The sequence below is a fragment of the Saimiri boliviensis genome, chromosome 10, assembly GCF_048565385.1.
Source record: "Saimiri boliviensis isolate mSaiBol1 chromosome 10, mSaiBol1.pri, whole genome shotgun sequence".
NCBI lineage: Eukaryota > Metazoa > Chordata > Mammalia > Primates > Cebidae > Saimiri > Saimiri boliviensis.
Genome location: NC_133458.1, coordinates 52,674,334 through 52,688,551, shown reverse-complemented (window position 1 = coordinate 52,688,551; position 14,218 = coordinate 52,674,334). Strand labels below are relative to the sequence as shown.

The window sequence follows — 14,218 nt, the reverse complement described above, 5'->3', positions numbered from 1 at the left end:
ATTTTGTTTTTAACTTGTAAAGAATATGTTAAACTTAGATCAAATACCCAAAAATTTAATATGCTTTATTTTCAAAAGTGACCATTTTATTTAAAAAGATATTTACCTCCAGCTTTCCATTCTAAACATTCATGAAAATTAATTTTGTTATATAATCTCCAGGCATATTTATAATTTTATTTTTAAAGTTATTTACTACTGTCACAAAAATACACATAAAATTATTTGGATATTATTGAAACTTAATAAAAGATCTCACCTATCTATACACTCATATAAAACACATGTCCTATAAAAACGCAAAGGATCTGGTGGAAGACCTGAGCTATGGAAGTCATCTATGGGCTCTGCCCAAGCTCAGAAGCCTCTTTGGACCATTAAACCAATGATACAGGGCTGGCAGTGAGGGGAAGGCTAGGTGCAATTTACGCTTATCAAAATAAATTCTAATTCAAGTACAAATTGACTTTTTACAGCTTTCGAAGTTACCATAGGAAATGTCTTGAAGTTCAGGTTTCTTAAATGATTTGTAACAATTTTATTCTTAGTTCACTTGTCTTACTAGCTAAAATCTGAGACAATATGTTGCCTGCATTTTATATGGTCTTTCAAAATGTGCTTACATCACACTTACAAATGATTTTTAACGATTTTCCATATGTAAAGCCCCCACACTGACAAATGATAGTTCCTTAACTCAGCCAAGCCTCCTCAAATCATCTCAATCTACATATCCCAGATTAATTACAATTTCAGAACTGTTTTCTGTCCCCCACAGGAAGTGTGTGTGTGTGTGCATGTGTGTGTGTATACACATATGTATATATATATGTGTGTGTGTGTGTGTATATATATATATATATATACACACACACACACACATATATATATATGCTGGACTAAGGAAACTGTCTGCTTCAGTTGCAATGATTATAATTTGGAAAAGTTAATTTTATTGAGTGTTTTCTATGTGCTAATGGCTTTACGTAAATCACTTTCTCCTTTAATTATCAGGGCTACCCAACATCTTATCAAGCAGGTAACCCTATCATCATCATTTCACATATAAGAAAATTAAGCTTAGGGAGGTTAAACAACTTGGCTGAGGCACACAACAAATAAGAGAAGCATATTGAATCTCCAAGCCGGTCAATGTTACTCACAACCTGAACTATTATCCCCCCACATCTGGCTCCTTCTTGTTGCCGATGCCAACCTGTACCTTGGACATCTTATACTCCCTGTCATACAAAAGTCTTTAGGCCGGCGTGGTGGCTCACACCTGTGAGTGGCTCAGCACTTTGGGAGGCCAAGGCAGGTGGATCTTGAGGTCAAGAGATTGAGACTTTCCTGGCCAACACGGTGAAACCCCATCTCTACTAAAAATACAAAAAAATTAGCCAGGTGTGATGGTGCACACCTGTAGTCCTAGCTACTTGGGACCCTAAAGCAGGAGAATTGCTTGAACCCAGGAAGTGGAGGTTGCAGTGAGCTGAGATCCCGCCACTGCACTCCAGCATGGTGACAGAGTGAGAATCTGTATAAAAAAAAATAAAAATCTTTAACCATAGAACAATCTTCCTGAACCCACTACTGGACTCTACAGTTTGTTCTCCATACTGACCTCAGAGTGCTCTATTTAAAATGAAAGGTTGGTTGGACTCTCTGCCTAAAACCCTCAATGCCTCTCCCTTGTCTTAGGATAAAGGCCCGAAACTTACAATATCCTGAACAGTCTGACTCTGGTCCACTATCTAGCCATATCCCCGTCCCTCTTGATTCCAGGTCCACCCACTCCAAGGTTTTCTTTCAATTCCTAGAATATAGTCAGTCTCTTCCCCTGGAGCCTTTGCACCTGCTGTTCCTTCCTTTGGGTATGCTGTGCCCCACTATCTACAGACCTTTAGTTGAGAATCTCCACTTCCTTCACAGCTCCACTCAAATATCATGTCCTCAGGAACACCTTTCAAAATTACACTGCATTTTTCTCAAGACTGGATCTAGTTTCTCTGTCATACCCTTTCTCAGCACTCAGTATACCTCCTTACCAGCCCCTAGCAAGGTTTGGTATGATGTATGTATATGATCATTTAACAAACACCTGTATTTCTACTAGACCAGAATTCCTCACACTTCCACATGCATCAACAGCACCTGGAGTGTTTATTTCATAAATGACCACAGGATCCCACCCCTAGACTTTCTGATGCACGGTGTCTGAAGTGAGGTCTAGAACCCAGCAGTTACTGCTTCCCAGGTAATGCTGATGGCTGGGCAGGGCACTAATCCAGTACAGTGGTTCTCAATCCCAGATTAACATTAGATTCACCTGTTAACTTTAAAAATTGCCAAGGCCAGGGCCCTCACCCCTAGATGTTTTGATTTCATTGGGCTAGGGTGGAGCCAAGAAGGTCTTATGTCAAATATTGCACACTTAGACTAAAAAAGTATTTGCTTACCTAAAATTCAAATTTAACCAAGGTTTCAGTAGTTTTACTTGCTAAATCTGACAACTCTACTTATGAGTACTACTGTAACAAAACGGGTAGTATGTAATATACTTATGCACTTATATTATGCATTTAGACTACAACCTGACCCTTCCTCTCTGCAGAGCAGAAAAAAAGATGGGACTAAAGTGGAATTCTTAGACTTCAGAGGGTATTTTTCCCCTAAGGTTTAGACCTTAGAAGTAGGTACCAACAGACTGTGAAATCTTACCTGGGATCTTTACAAAATAGAGCAAATTTTCAATGTAAAATCATTTAAAATGAGGACTGAATGGTTTCAGGTTTCTTTAAGCTGTGGGGCTGTGGACCTCATCTGGGGCAAGCAGTGACAATGTAGCATCCACACTGTTGCTCTGACATCAGCCCATGAGTCGCCTCAGCAGAGGTACAGCTGGGACTCGACACTTCGTATATCAAAAGTAAGTAGAAAATTATTTATTGTATACACATCACAGAAAAAATAAAATGTTGAACACATGACTTTGTGTCTGATAATCCAATTCTATCCTTCTCACATCTATAGACGAAGTCCTGTGAAGTCTTCCAATTTTGGTGTAAGATCAGTAATTTCATATTCTACATAAACTGATATTTTAATTTGCATTTCTGATGCTGTGAAGGATCTACCTAACCCCAACCCAGCATGTTTAACAGCACTGTGGGTAAACTAGAGATTCCTAAGTTGAGACTCCTCTGAGATTAATGGACATCACATAGTCTTCTGTTTCTCTACATAAGTAACCTGCCAGACCTCTGATTTAAAGACATCCAAATATTTTAAATATTAAATGGGATATTTCTATGAATACTCATAGAATTCAATGATGTTATCAAATATTGTTATCTTCTGCTTTATACAAAGTTCACTTGCCAGATTCAACATGATACTTTTCACTAACGACAAGATTTTGAGAACTGTTTATGAGAACAGATTACTGAATGACTGCATGGGCAACAGAGCAAATTCCAGCAACCTAAGTAATAGAATAGGCAAATTTATGACCGGGCACCGTGGCTCACGACTGTAATCTCAGCACTTTGGGAGGCTGAAGCAGATGGATCACAAGGTCAGGAGTTTGAGACCAGCCTGACCAACATAGTGAAACTCCATTGCTACTAAAAATATAAAAATTAGCCAGGTATGGTGACAGGCACCTGTAATCCCAGCTACTTGGGAGGCTGAGGCAGGAGAATTGCTTGAACCTGAGAAGTGAAGGTTGCAGTGAGCCGAGATCATGCCATAGCACTCCAGCTTGGTTGACAGAGCAAGACTCCAACTCAAAAAAAAAAAAAAAAAAAAAAAGAAAAAAATAAGAATATGGAAATGTACAAGAATCCCAGATGACCAAGTGTAATTGTGGCAGTTGAGGGAGAGAATGATAGAAAGTTCATCACGCCAAGATCAAGGTTAGCTGCACACTTCCATGACTTATTTCAATTCACTCAACTTCATGCAAACATACACATGCAAAAAATACTTGTTTATTTTCTTGGAAGTAATAAAGGTCTAACACTGTTAAAATAGATACTTTAGGACCTGAGACCTATGACTGTAAAAAACATCCCCAGATTACTGGTTTCTTTTGTCAGACTAGCTTACCAAATCCAAAGGCATTGGAACCTCCAATGCTCTGTGATGGGTGAACACTTGTAGATGTGTACAGTCCTGTCACCAGCAAGCCGTCAAAGAAGGTGCTTGTTGAAATTGTCACTGAAATATAAAAAAGACAAAAACTCTCAATACAGTCAGAATAGCACAATATATTTAAGTGTTAGACACTGTCAAAACAATCTTTACTCATTATTAGAAATTATTTTTATACTATCCCCAGTTGGTATTTTTTAGAGGAGAAATTACAGAAGAACGTAAAGAAGCCTGGAACTCCAGTGTCTACAATTGCTGGTACTAAATTTAGAACGCCAGTCCTATCTTTCTGCATTCATTTACATATTTCCTGGCTATGTGAACAATCATCTGAAAATAATGTAATAATGAATAGATGGTTTCCCCACCTCCACTACCACCCCTGAAGGCAGTCGAAGGCATTGCTGGAGTTTTGGCATTATGAAAAAACACTTTTTAAAAAAAGTGTTCCATACTGTGGGAAACAACTGTACACGGGCTGAAAGAAGAACAGTAAAAACCACATTTCTTATTGTGAGTCCACATTTCATAGATGAGTTCCCTGAAGTTTTCCAACAAAAGCAGGCTAATTTGCATGAAGACAGCCACACTTTTTCCTCTTGCAAAAAAGAAAGGAAGACCACTGCATGCTTTCAGTTTTAGAACAAAGTCTGGAACTGGAGTGGTTTATAACCACAAAATCAGGACATTGCTGGGAAGAAACAGTTCAGATTAAATGTGTATGTATGCTATTCAGGCTGGCTTCTTCAAATTTTATCTTGCTCACCACCCTAAAACCTGATCATAATTTCCTGCTTGACATGATAACATTTTCTCCTGCATAGGTTTCTATAAGATTGAGATGATGCTATTTGTAGGAAGCAGCCAGGGGAAGGTAATAACATTATTTAGGTAGTGCACAGTATAAGGCTATCATCATCTTTGGTGGCAATAAGGAGAATGACCAGAGTCACATTAACTTTGATGAGAACGTTTAAATTAAACTCCAGAAAATCTGGTGAACAGAGCTGAATGGTCTGAAACATCCATATTATAAAGTATAAAACAAGACACATACCAGTAGAATAGCCTGACATCATGCTACTCCCATAATGGCATGGGGGATTGGAATAAATCACCCTCTCAACCTTTAATAAGAAATAATAGCTAATACTGTATAGCACTGGCATGTAAACTAACCAGCTGAGTCATTTAATTGTCAAAACATACCTATGAGAGAGGTACTATTATTATTTCCAGCTTACAAAAGAAGAATGTATGAAATAAAGCCATTAAGAACCTTGCCCAGGACCATCTGATACCATCTAAAATGTTTTGATGCTATCTATGTGGGTTCTTTCCTGTTTTTTCTTTGTTTCCGCCAGATCCCAAAGTGGCAAAGTAACCATGGTCAAACTCCATCAAGGCAGGTATCTCAGGTATTTTGTTCACTGATACAGCTCAAGTGTCTAGAATATTTTATGGTACTTTTTAGTGCTCAAAATTTGGTGAATTATTAATAGTTTATTCATATAAAAGTAGTACAAGGTTGTCTTATCTTTAGCTTGTTTCCAGAGGAGAAGTATGTTATGAATCCTAGACTTTGTACATCAGATGAGCCCCATTTGGAAAAGCCACATGGAAAAAAATAAAGAAGACAGAGAAGAGTTGGCTATTTAAATATGTAAAATGTTTTCCAGAGTGCAAGACAGATCAATGCAGAGAGAAACTTGACTAAAAGACCAGCCAAAGACATTTTTTTAAAAAGGCATAAGTATGCATAAATTTTATCAGATGCTGTATGCTTATACAAATCATCTAAAGAAAAACATACTTGTTTGAAATGAACTGATTATAATCTGCTTGCTAGCGTTAAGAATTTTTTAGGATAAAATGATATTTGCCTTTGGTAAAATGCTACTCTTTTGACAGCAGAATAAGCATTCCTTTTCCTCATTTAAACAGATGTGATGCATAATCCAAATGTGAACTGGTAATCGGTCTCTCTTCTTTCTTTTTTTTTTTTTTAAAAAAAAAGAAGAAATGTTGCCCAGACTCTCATGGGATTTAAGACATATCTTTCTGGTCACTGAGCTTCCATTTATTCAAGAAGATAATTGATCCAATCGCTATAAGTAAAAACCACTGGACATGGTGTGGATTCTCAGTTAGCATGCAGACCATTTCAGAATGTCTGAGGCCACAGGTTTTCACTGAATGGAACACTGGTGGTGAATGCATGAGCAGTATAAAAAAGCATACTGAAAACATTACACCAAGGCACTTTGACTTTGAAACTGTGTCAGGAACACCCTTCTCGCCACCTGTTTCTTCCCTTTTCACTGAAATGCTTCCACTTATCTCTACTTGCAGCCCTGGGTAAATCTGCTGAAGTTTTCCTGTGTCATCGGCCCCTGAAGTTTTCAGTTTTCACATGGGGCCTTTACCCCGACCTTGCCCTCTAGTGTCTTCCTGATTCCTTTCTATCAAGCTACGTGACTCCACACGTGCACCAGCTCTAATCTTTCCTCTGTGCCCTGACTTGACTTTCTTTCCTCTAATTTCACTGGACTCACTTTTCAAGCACTATTTTAGCTTCTCTAGTCATAACTCATCACATACATCCACAACCTTGTGCCATCCAGGACACTGGAATAGGTTCTTGAAAGTGGAAAAGTGACTTACGATAAGTTAAAGGGAAAATTTACCATACACAGAAATAATATGGTGCATGATTTTAAAAACTGAGGTTCACACTTGTGACTGTAAAATGATTTTAATATGTATATGAACTAGAAGGAAACTTACAACTTTCATGGTCACCAATTTGGCCCATTATGAAGCTGATTAAAGACAGAGATAACACTGCTGTCTACTATTTAAAATAAACTCTCCATGAATCACAGGATTATCCATGTGTGTAGATCTAGATACACTCATTTGAAGAATGTAAAATACACTAATTCTGACTACAGATATTTTTATAGTTTTCTGATCCTATGATTCAGAATGTTATGGTTCCAAGCTGCATAGTTTAAAATGTTCCATAGTGATTGTCACCTTGTTTCCTTTAAAAATATTTATAAAATATACATGCATAAGTAGAAGTTGTAGTTAAAAGATATAAATTTTGGTATATTAGGATGGGGATAATTGCACAAAATTTTATATTCGAACTACTTTAAGAAAAATAACTATTGGGCTACATGTGTCTGACATCTAACTCAGACATGTAAATAAGAAAACCCTTCATGCCCTTTCCAGGATTATCAGTCGAATGCTCTAATTAATGTTAAAATGGGGAACAAATAGTATTTTCCATGTCAATTCACTGTCAAATTAGTTTATTATAAACTGAACAATTACCAAGTTTAGGTAAGTGGGTATACAGATGTTTGTTGTACTAGTCTTTTTTGTTTGTTTTTTCAGACAGAGTATTGTTCTGTTGCCCAGGCTGGAGTGCAGTAGCACAATCTCAGCTCATTGCAATCTCCACCTCCTGGGTTCAAGTCATTCTCATGCCTCAGCCTCCCAGGTTATCTGTGACTACAGGGGTGCACCACCATGAGTGGCTAATTAATGCACTTTTAGTAGAGACAGGGTTTTACCATGTTGACCCGCCTGGCCTTGAACTCCTTGCCTCAAGTGACCCACCTGCTTCAGCCTCCCAAAGTGCTGGGATTACAGCAGTGAGGTTCATACTTGTGAATGTAAAATGATTTTTTACATTCATGGTGCTCACCTGTTGTACTAATCTTTTAACTTTCATTTTAGAAAAAAATTATATTAAAAAGTTGGTGGGGAGAAGAAGAAATCTGTTGTAAATGCACTTGAAATGAGCAAAGTAAGCCAAATAATAAAATATACTAGAACATAATACATTCACACTTAAAGAAGTAAGGTGTATAATTAATTGAGATCGACAACTAAATACCTTCTATGAGCCAAGACTTGTATTAGCAGTGTAATTTGGATTTTATTAACTGGAAAGGAAGCAATACTTAGAAATAGTTTTCCTTTGACAAAAATGTTTATAAACTCTAACATTCTGTCAATTCTAGCTATTTTATAAAAATTAAAATAGATCACCACTATGGATTAAGACCCACAAGTTATCCTTATCAGACACCAAAGGTTTACATAAAATCATTGAATAATAATCCAATGAGCTTAAACAAGTAAACCCCTATTTAAACAATACATTCTCCCATATAATCAGTCTCTACTCATGGCTTTACAAATCTTTATGGTCAAATTCGTAAAATTCTTTCCCAAGGAACCTTTTCCCTCTTGGAGTCAATTTTTATATCTTTCATAGTTTTGCATTAAAATGTAAATAGAACTGGCTACTTTATCACAGAGGAAAATATCAATATTACAGATTTCAAATAGAATTCTGAACTTGCCAGTCCATTTTAAGGGGCACATAAAGCATATATATTATTATCTATAATCAGAAAGCAAATGCATCTTAGATCACATAATTCCCTTTTTCAATAAATATCTCTAGCTTCCTAACATTAGTCCATAGATTAAAACCCTAAATCTTCAACGTGGTTTCAAAGACCTTTGAGTTGTGGCCATAACCAGTCCCTCCAGTCAAATTTTCTCATTTCGGCTGAAAACATCCTTTGATCCAGTTAAACCAGAACATGTTCTGTACTTCTCTGCCTTCTGGCCTCTGCTCTCACCTAGAATGACCCCTCGCCAGATTACCTTTTGTTAAGGTATTCAGGTGCAGGTTCAAATGCCATCTCTCTCATGCAGTCTGTTAGTCTGCTCTGACCTTCTGGAAAAGTCACCTCTCCCTCCTCAATGACCCCAGAGCTCAAAGAAACCACAAAAGATTTGTTCACACACTACTTTCCCCAGAATTTGGCTCAAAGGAAGAGCTCAATCAACTTTTGTTGAATTCAACCACACAGAAGCATTTATTACAACATAAGATAACATATAAGAATAAAATAAGATAAAATTGAGAGTATAATGTAGCCAATGTAACCCAAATTGTAAAATCTAACTCTTACAGAAAAAACTGGACCACTGAGAAAAAGCTGGACCATTGTTATTCTTAGAGATGTATGAAAAATGACAGTTTCCTCTGAAAATTAAACAAACAAACAAACAAAATGCAGTATTCAATTATAGTATTCAAAAACCAGAAAGATCTAAGAAAATTTTAGTTCGATTTTACATTTAACCATAGTAGCTTTTCTTTTATGTATCTGTATTTTGTGTGTGAATATATATATGCGTGTGTATATATATGTACATACCAAATTAATCTTCTGATAATTTTTGTCAGTGAGACTTTACACCATTATCCTTACTCTTAAGTTACTCTGCCATTTCCTGAAATAAAATATAAGGGATCAAAAGGCTGAGCGGGTTACAAATATCTCTTCCACATATGTGTTAAATTGGCAATAAGCTTAGCACCGGGAGACCATGAATATGGATTGCTGGGGTATGACAGCAGAATGAAAACATGATGTAGTGACACAATTCAATTCTTATCAGTGGCTCAAAGAGTACCTCTGTCTTGAAATGACTAATTACAGAGTCAGTTATTATCTATTATAGCTTCTATTAAACATTCCCCACAAGACCCTAATACTATTCTTGCAGAAAATCACTGTAAGATGAAAGTCTAAAAGAAAATAAATTTAGACATTTAATGCTGTTTGCATTTCATTCTAAAGCTTCTGGTCTACAAATGCTCTATGGTCCATTAAATTTTGATTATTTCAGGTATATTCCATTACTACTTTATATAAAAGACCTTTAATATGTGCAGAAATATATTAAGTAATACTCAAAATGATGTTCCCATAGTTTTTTTCAGAATGACAAGGATAGAGGATAGCAAATTGCAAAAATATTGAAATTAGATACATAAGCATTAGTGATGATGCGCCGATTGCAAAGACTTTCCATTTCTTGATTTTGTATATTTTGAGGATGAAAATGCCAGCAGAATCTAATACTGTCAATATTTAAGAAAACATCATTGCATCTGCCTTACGAAGAGAAATTTGTTTGCTTTTTGAATATAGAACAAATTAAATAGCCTGAGGAACAAATAGCTTTCTCTGAAAATGAAATAAACTGAGCATATTTGTTCCGATATTTCATCAACACTGTATGTTCAACAACTGATTCTTCTTTAAAGTGCCGCTAGCTCTGGACACCCAATAGAGACCATCAAAAAATACATTATAATTTCCATTCCAAACTTCTAGAAGAACATGACCCTTGCACTACTTCTCATTACATATATTAACTCCATTTTGACATAGTTTTGTGTGGATTTCAAAAATTAACTCAGGAATTTCAATAATAGCATTCCCAAACCAACAACAGCAAAGAGAAAAAATCATCCCAATAAATATGTAAAAGAAATGACTGGAAGTCAAGATTCACTGAGTGAGGACATGAATCCATAGACGTGAAAAGAGATCTTAAATAATTAGATCAGGATAATAAACTCGGTTTATTTCAGGAACAAATGGACTCCAGTCAGCCTTTTGTGAGGGACAGAGATTACTCCTGCCTTACCTATCTATTCCAACAACTAACGATAAGGGGCATGATGAGGAACAAGCTGGCTGCCCACCTAGTATACCCTCCTTTCCATCTCCAGAGGAGCACTGCTAAATGTACCACAGCCACCCTTTCCTATTTCCATAAGGCTTTAGATGGCAGACCTAGATCATCTCTAAGAGCTCTTTACCCTCTGATTTAATAGACACCTCCTTAATAACAATAATAGCTAAACAGTATTTGAGCACTACATGCCAGGTACTGTTCTAATCTTTTATAGGTAATATTTAATCTTTTCAATATCCTATGTAATAATTACTATAATTATGCCCCATCTACCCATTAGAAAGTTCAAACAAAGAGGGCAGAGGGCTCAGTCAGGAGCCTTAACTAGCATGTGAAAGGTAGCATTAGGACATGGAGGTCACGTTCCCCCTCCTGAATGGACTGCAATAAATTCAGCAGCTCTCTCTCTTCCTGAGAGGGTGGCAGGGGCTTGATCTTTTCCTGAAGGCAGTGCTTCCAAGCTCTGGGTACATGGGTATAGCCTCCTGGAGTATGCCCAGCAGGGTGCTCTGTAGAATGTACTTAACTTGATGTCTACTGTACCAATTATTATTACAGCCATTTATTATCATTATTATTACTCCTCTTTTTCATTTTATATGGATCTGTGCTGTTTCTTGGGGGGAAAAGGAAGAAGGAGGAGGAGTGGCCTCCAGGGAGAACTAAATGCAGTATGATAAAGGACTAAGCTTAAGATCAAAATAATAAGGTCAAAGAGCCCTGAATCAGCCCACCTCTGAAAGCAGGCAGAGAACGCCCTGCAAATGCCCTCCACATTTATCTCCACCTGCAAGGAGAGGTAAAACTGAGCATGACCCAGGAATTTTAGCAGGTGCAGGAGACCCATTATATGCAAAACTTAATGACAGATGAAAACACCTTCTAGAGTCTGGAAAATGCTCTTTGCTGGCTAGAGGAGGGGTACAGCATTTCTGTTGAACCCTATTATGACATACTTATTATCGATTCAGAGATTCAGATGAACCACATGTAGCCTCTAAGTTTTATCTTCCAGCACCACCAGTAATAAAAGGAGATCCACTGAGATTTTTTTCTGCCTTTAAGTTCTTGGGAGATAAAACGGGTGCCGTCAAATGCGTTTGTGAATTTATTATTTTAAAATTAAGCCCTCTGGAAGTAAGTTTAAATGAGAGCACTTGGTGAATACAAATCTATCCTATTCCATCCCTTTAAGCTGCCTTTCCTTTTCTTTATGTTCCAAACCCCAACCTCCCCCACAAGCACTCACACACACACACACACACACACGTGTGCACGCACACATGCACACACACATGCACACGCACACATGTACACACACACACACACACACACACACACACACTCTTACTCAGAATTTCTAAAAGCATTAACCTTGGGCTAAAAAATCTCACATCTTATCCAGGTGTTCCCTTCCCTAGACTTGGAGACATATGTCAGAATAAAGCACCTGCAATGAGGTCCTGAACAATATTTTCGAAATCTCCAAAGACTGTCCAATCTAGCCTAAATAAAAATTCCTAAATAATAATCTTAATGATTAAAAAAGAAAAATACAATTTTATAATTCTCTACCCATTTTTAGCACCAATTACACTTAAAGCAGGAATGACGTCATTGTTACCATTCACTTTTCACTTTTATAATTTAATTCTAAATTTTTAAAAAAATTCTACAAATAATTATAAAATTATTTAGTTTCTATTATAGAACACACAATTTTTTTCTTTCTAAATGGCTTTTCATTGCTATAATTCAGAGAACCATAGACAAGAATAACTGGTATTTGTGATTTATCTCTGGCCTTATTTTTCATGTTACTTTTATGTGAGGCTAGATAATACTCATACATGAAAATTTCATATTGTTGGCCCTGCACTCAATAAATTATTAAAGTGATGTGAATAGGAATGTGGTGTTCAGGTTTTCAGCAATTTTTGTCCTTTTGTTCTCGCTTTAAAGGAAAGACTATTTTGTCTATAACTCATCAAATCTTTGTAAAATTTAAGCAAAGATTAGACTGAAAAGCAATCATTTGGGGAAATTTATTACCTCAGATCTCTACAAGAAGTTTTAACAATGTTTTTCTTTTGAGATATGTATGTTAATTTTCTAGGTTAGAAAAATAAGCCTAGCAATTCTCATAAAGGACATACATTACAGGTGAATACATTACAATAAAACACACAGATGCCTTGAGAATAAATATATGTGTGATTTCTCTCCCCAAAAATAATCAAGTGTGTTAAGCTTTTATACAACAAAAAAGGCTTCTAATGGCTGTTTCTATTATTTTTTCTTTTTTTTTTTAAATATTGTTTTGATCAAAAGTAACTAGGAAAATTTGAACTCATGTAACAAATAACAAAGTAATTCCTTATAGTGCCCCCAAAACATAAATATATGCATTTGATTATAGTTTCACATATTAAAAAATGTCACTACAAAATTCTTCAATATTTTCATATCTGCAGCAACTTTGTGCTTGTGCAAGAATATGCCAAGAGTGACCTTGATGATACGTGTGTATATGTCATATATCTGTTATATTTGTTAAATGTCTCAATCAATATTAATAATAATTGATAGAATTCCTAATGTACATTGTGAAACCGAATGCAGCTCTAAAATATCTTAAGTTTTTTAAACAGCTTTTTTCTACAGTATTCTCTCTTAGTACTTCCATATATTCATTTCAATATACTAAAACTAATCATGAGCAATTGTCCTAAAGTAATTCATTTAAACACATGCTGAGTATATTACACATAGCATACACATGATTAAACTAACTATAAAATTCTATTACTAATTTATATAAGACAAAATTTTAAATTGTCACTTATTTTATGATTAGACCCTGTAGGTGTGAGACTATGTGTGTATTGTTCCACTTACTCATTTATTAAGCAAATATTTATAAAATACCACTCTTGATACTGAGAACATAATGATGAGCCATCTGTACGTTCACAAAAATAACATTTGAATAATCATTCCTGTCCCCTTTAGAAAAATCCCCACTCCACATTTAAAATCCAATTCATAAAATCTAAAATTGTTATTGGTGACACCAAAATTCACAAATAAATGTTAAATTCACAAAATAATGTTAAATAAATCATGTTCAGGTACTAGAACAGCCAGTTGCTTTTCTAATATGCTACAAGTGAATTCGAAAATTTTCAGATTAAAATAATTACCAGGAAAGAAAAATCAAAAAAGCCAGTAGTGCAACGGAAACTCATAAAGCTCCTACTCCCTGGGACAGAGACAAACAACAGGTGGATAAACCCACAAAAATGGGAAGAAACCAGCGCAAAAAGGATGAAAACTCCCGAAACCAGAACACCTCTCCTCCTAAAAGGGATCACAACTCCTCACCAGCAAGGGAACCAGACCGGATGGAGAAGGAGGGTGATGAAATGACAGAATCAGACTTCAGAAGGTGGGTAGTAAGAAACTACAGTGAGCT

At 36.1% G+C, this 14,218-nt stretch overlaps 1 protein-coding gene across 3 annotated transcripts in view; it reads right to left on the bottom strand.

Annotated features, from left to right (window-relative positions):
• The window catches only part of RELN (reelin), a 522,420-nt gene that overhangs the window by 442,013 nt on the left and 66,189 nt on the right, over positions 1-14,218 (bottom strand). For all 3 annotated transcript variants that reach the window (XM_039472914.2, XM_039472915.2, XM_074379281.1), the window contains exon 2: positions 4,111-4,221. In XM_039472914.2, coding sequence (XP_039328848.2) covers positions 4,111-4,221 — 111 coding nt within the window. The remainder of the gene's footprint in view (positions 1-4,110; positions 4,222-14,218) is intronic.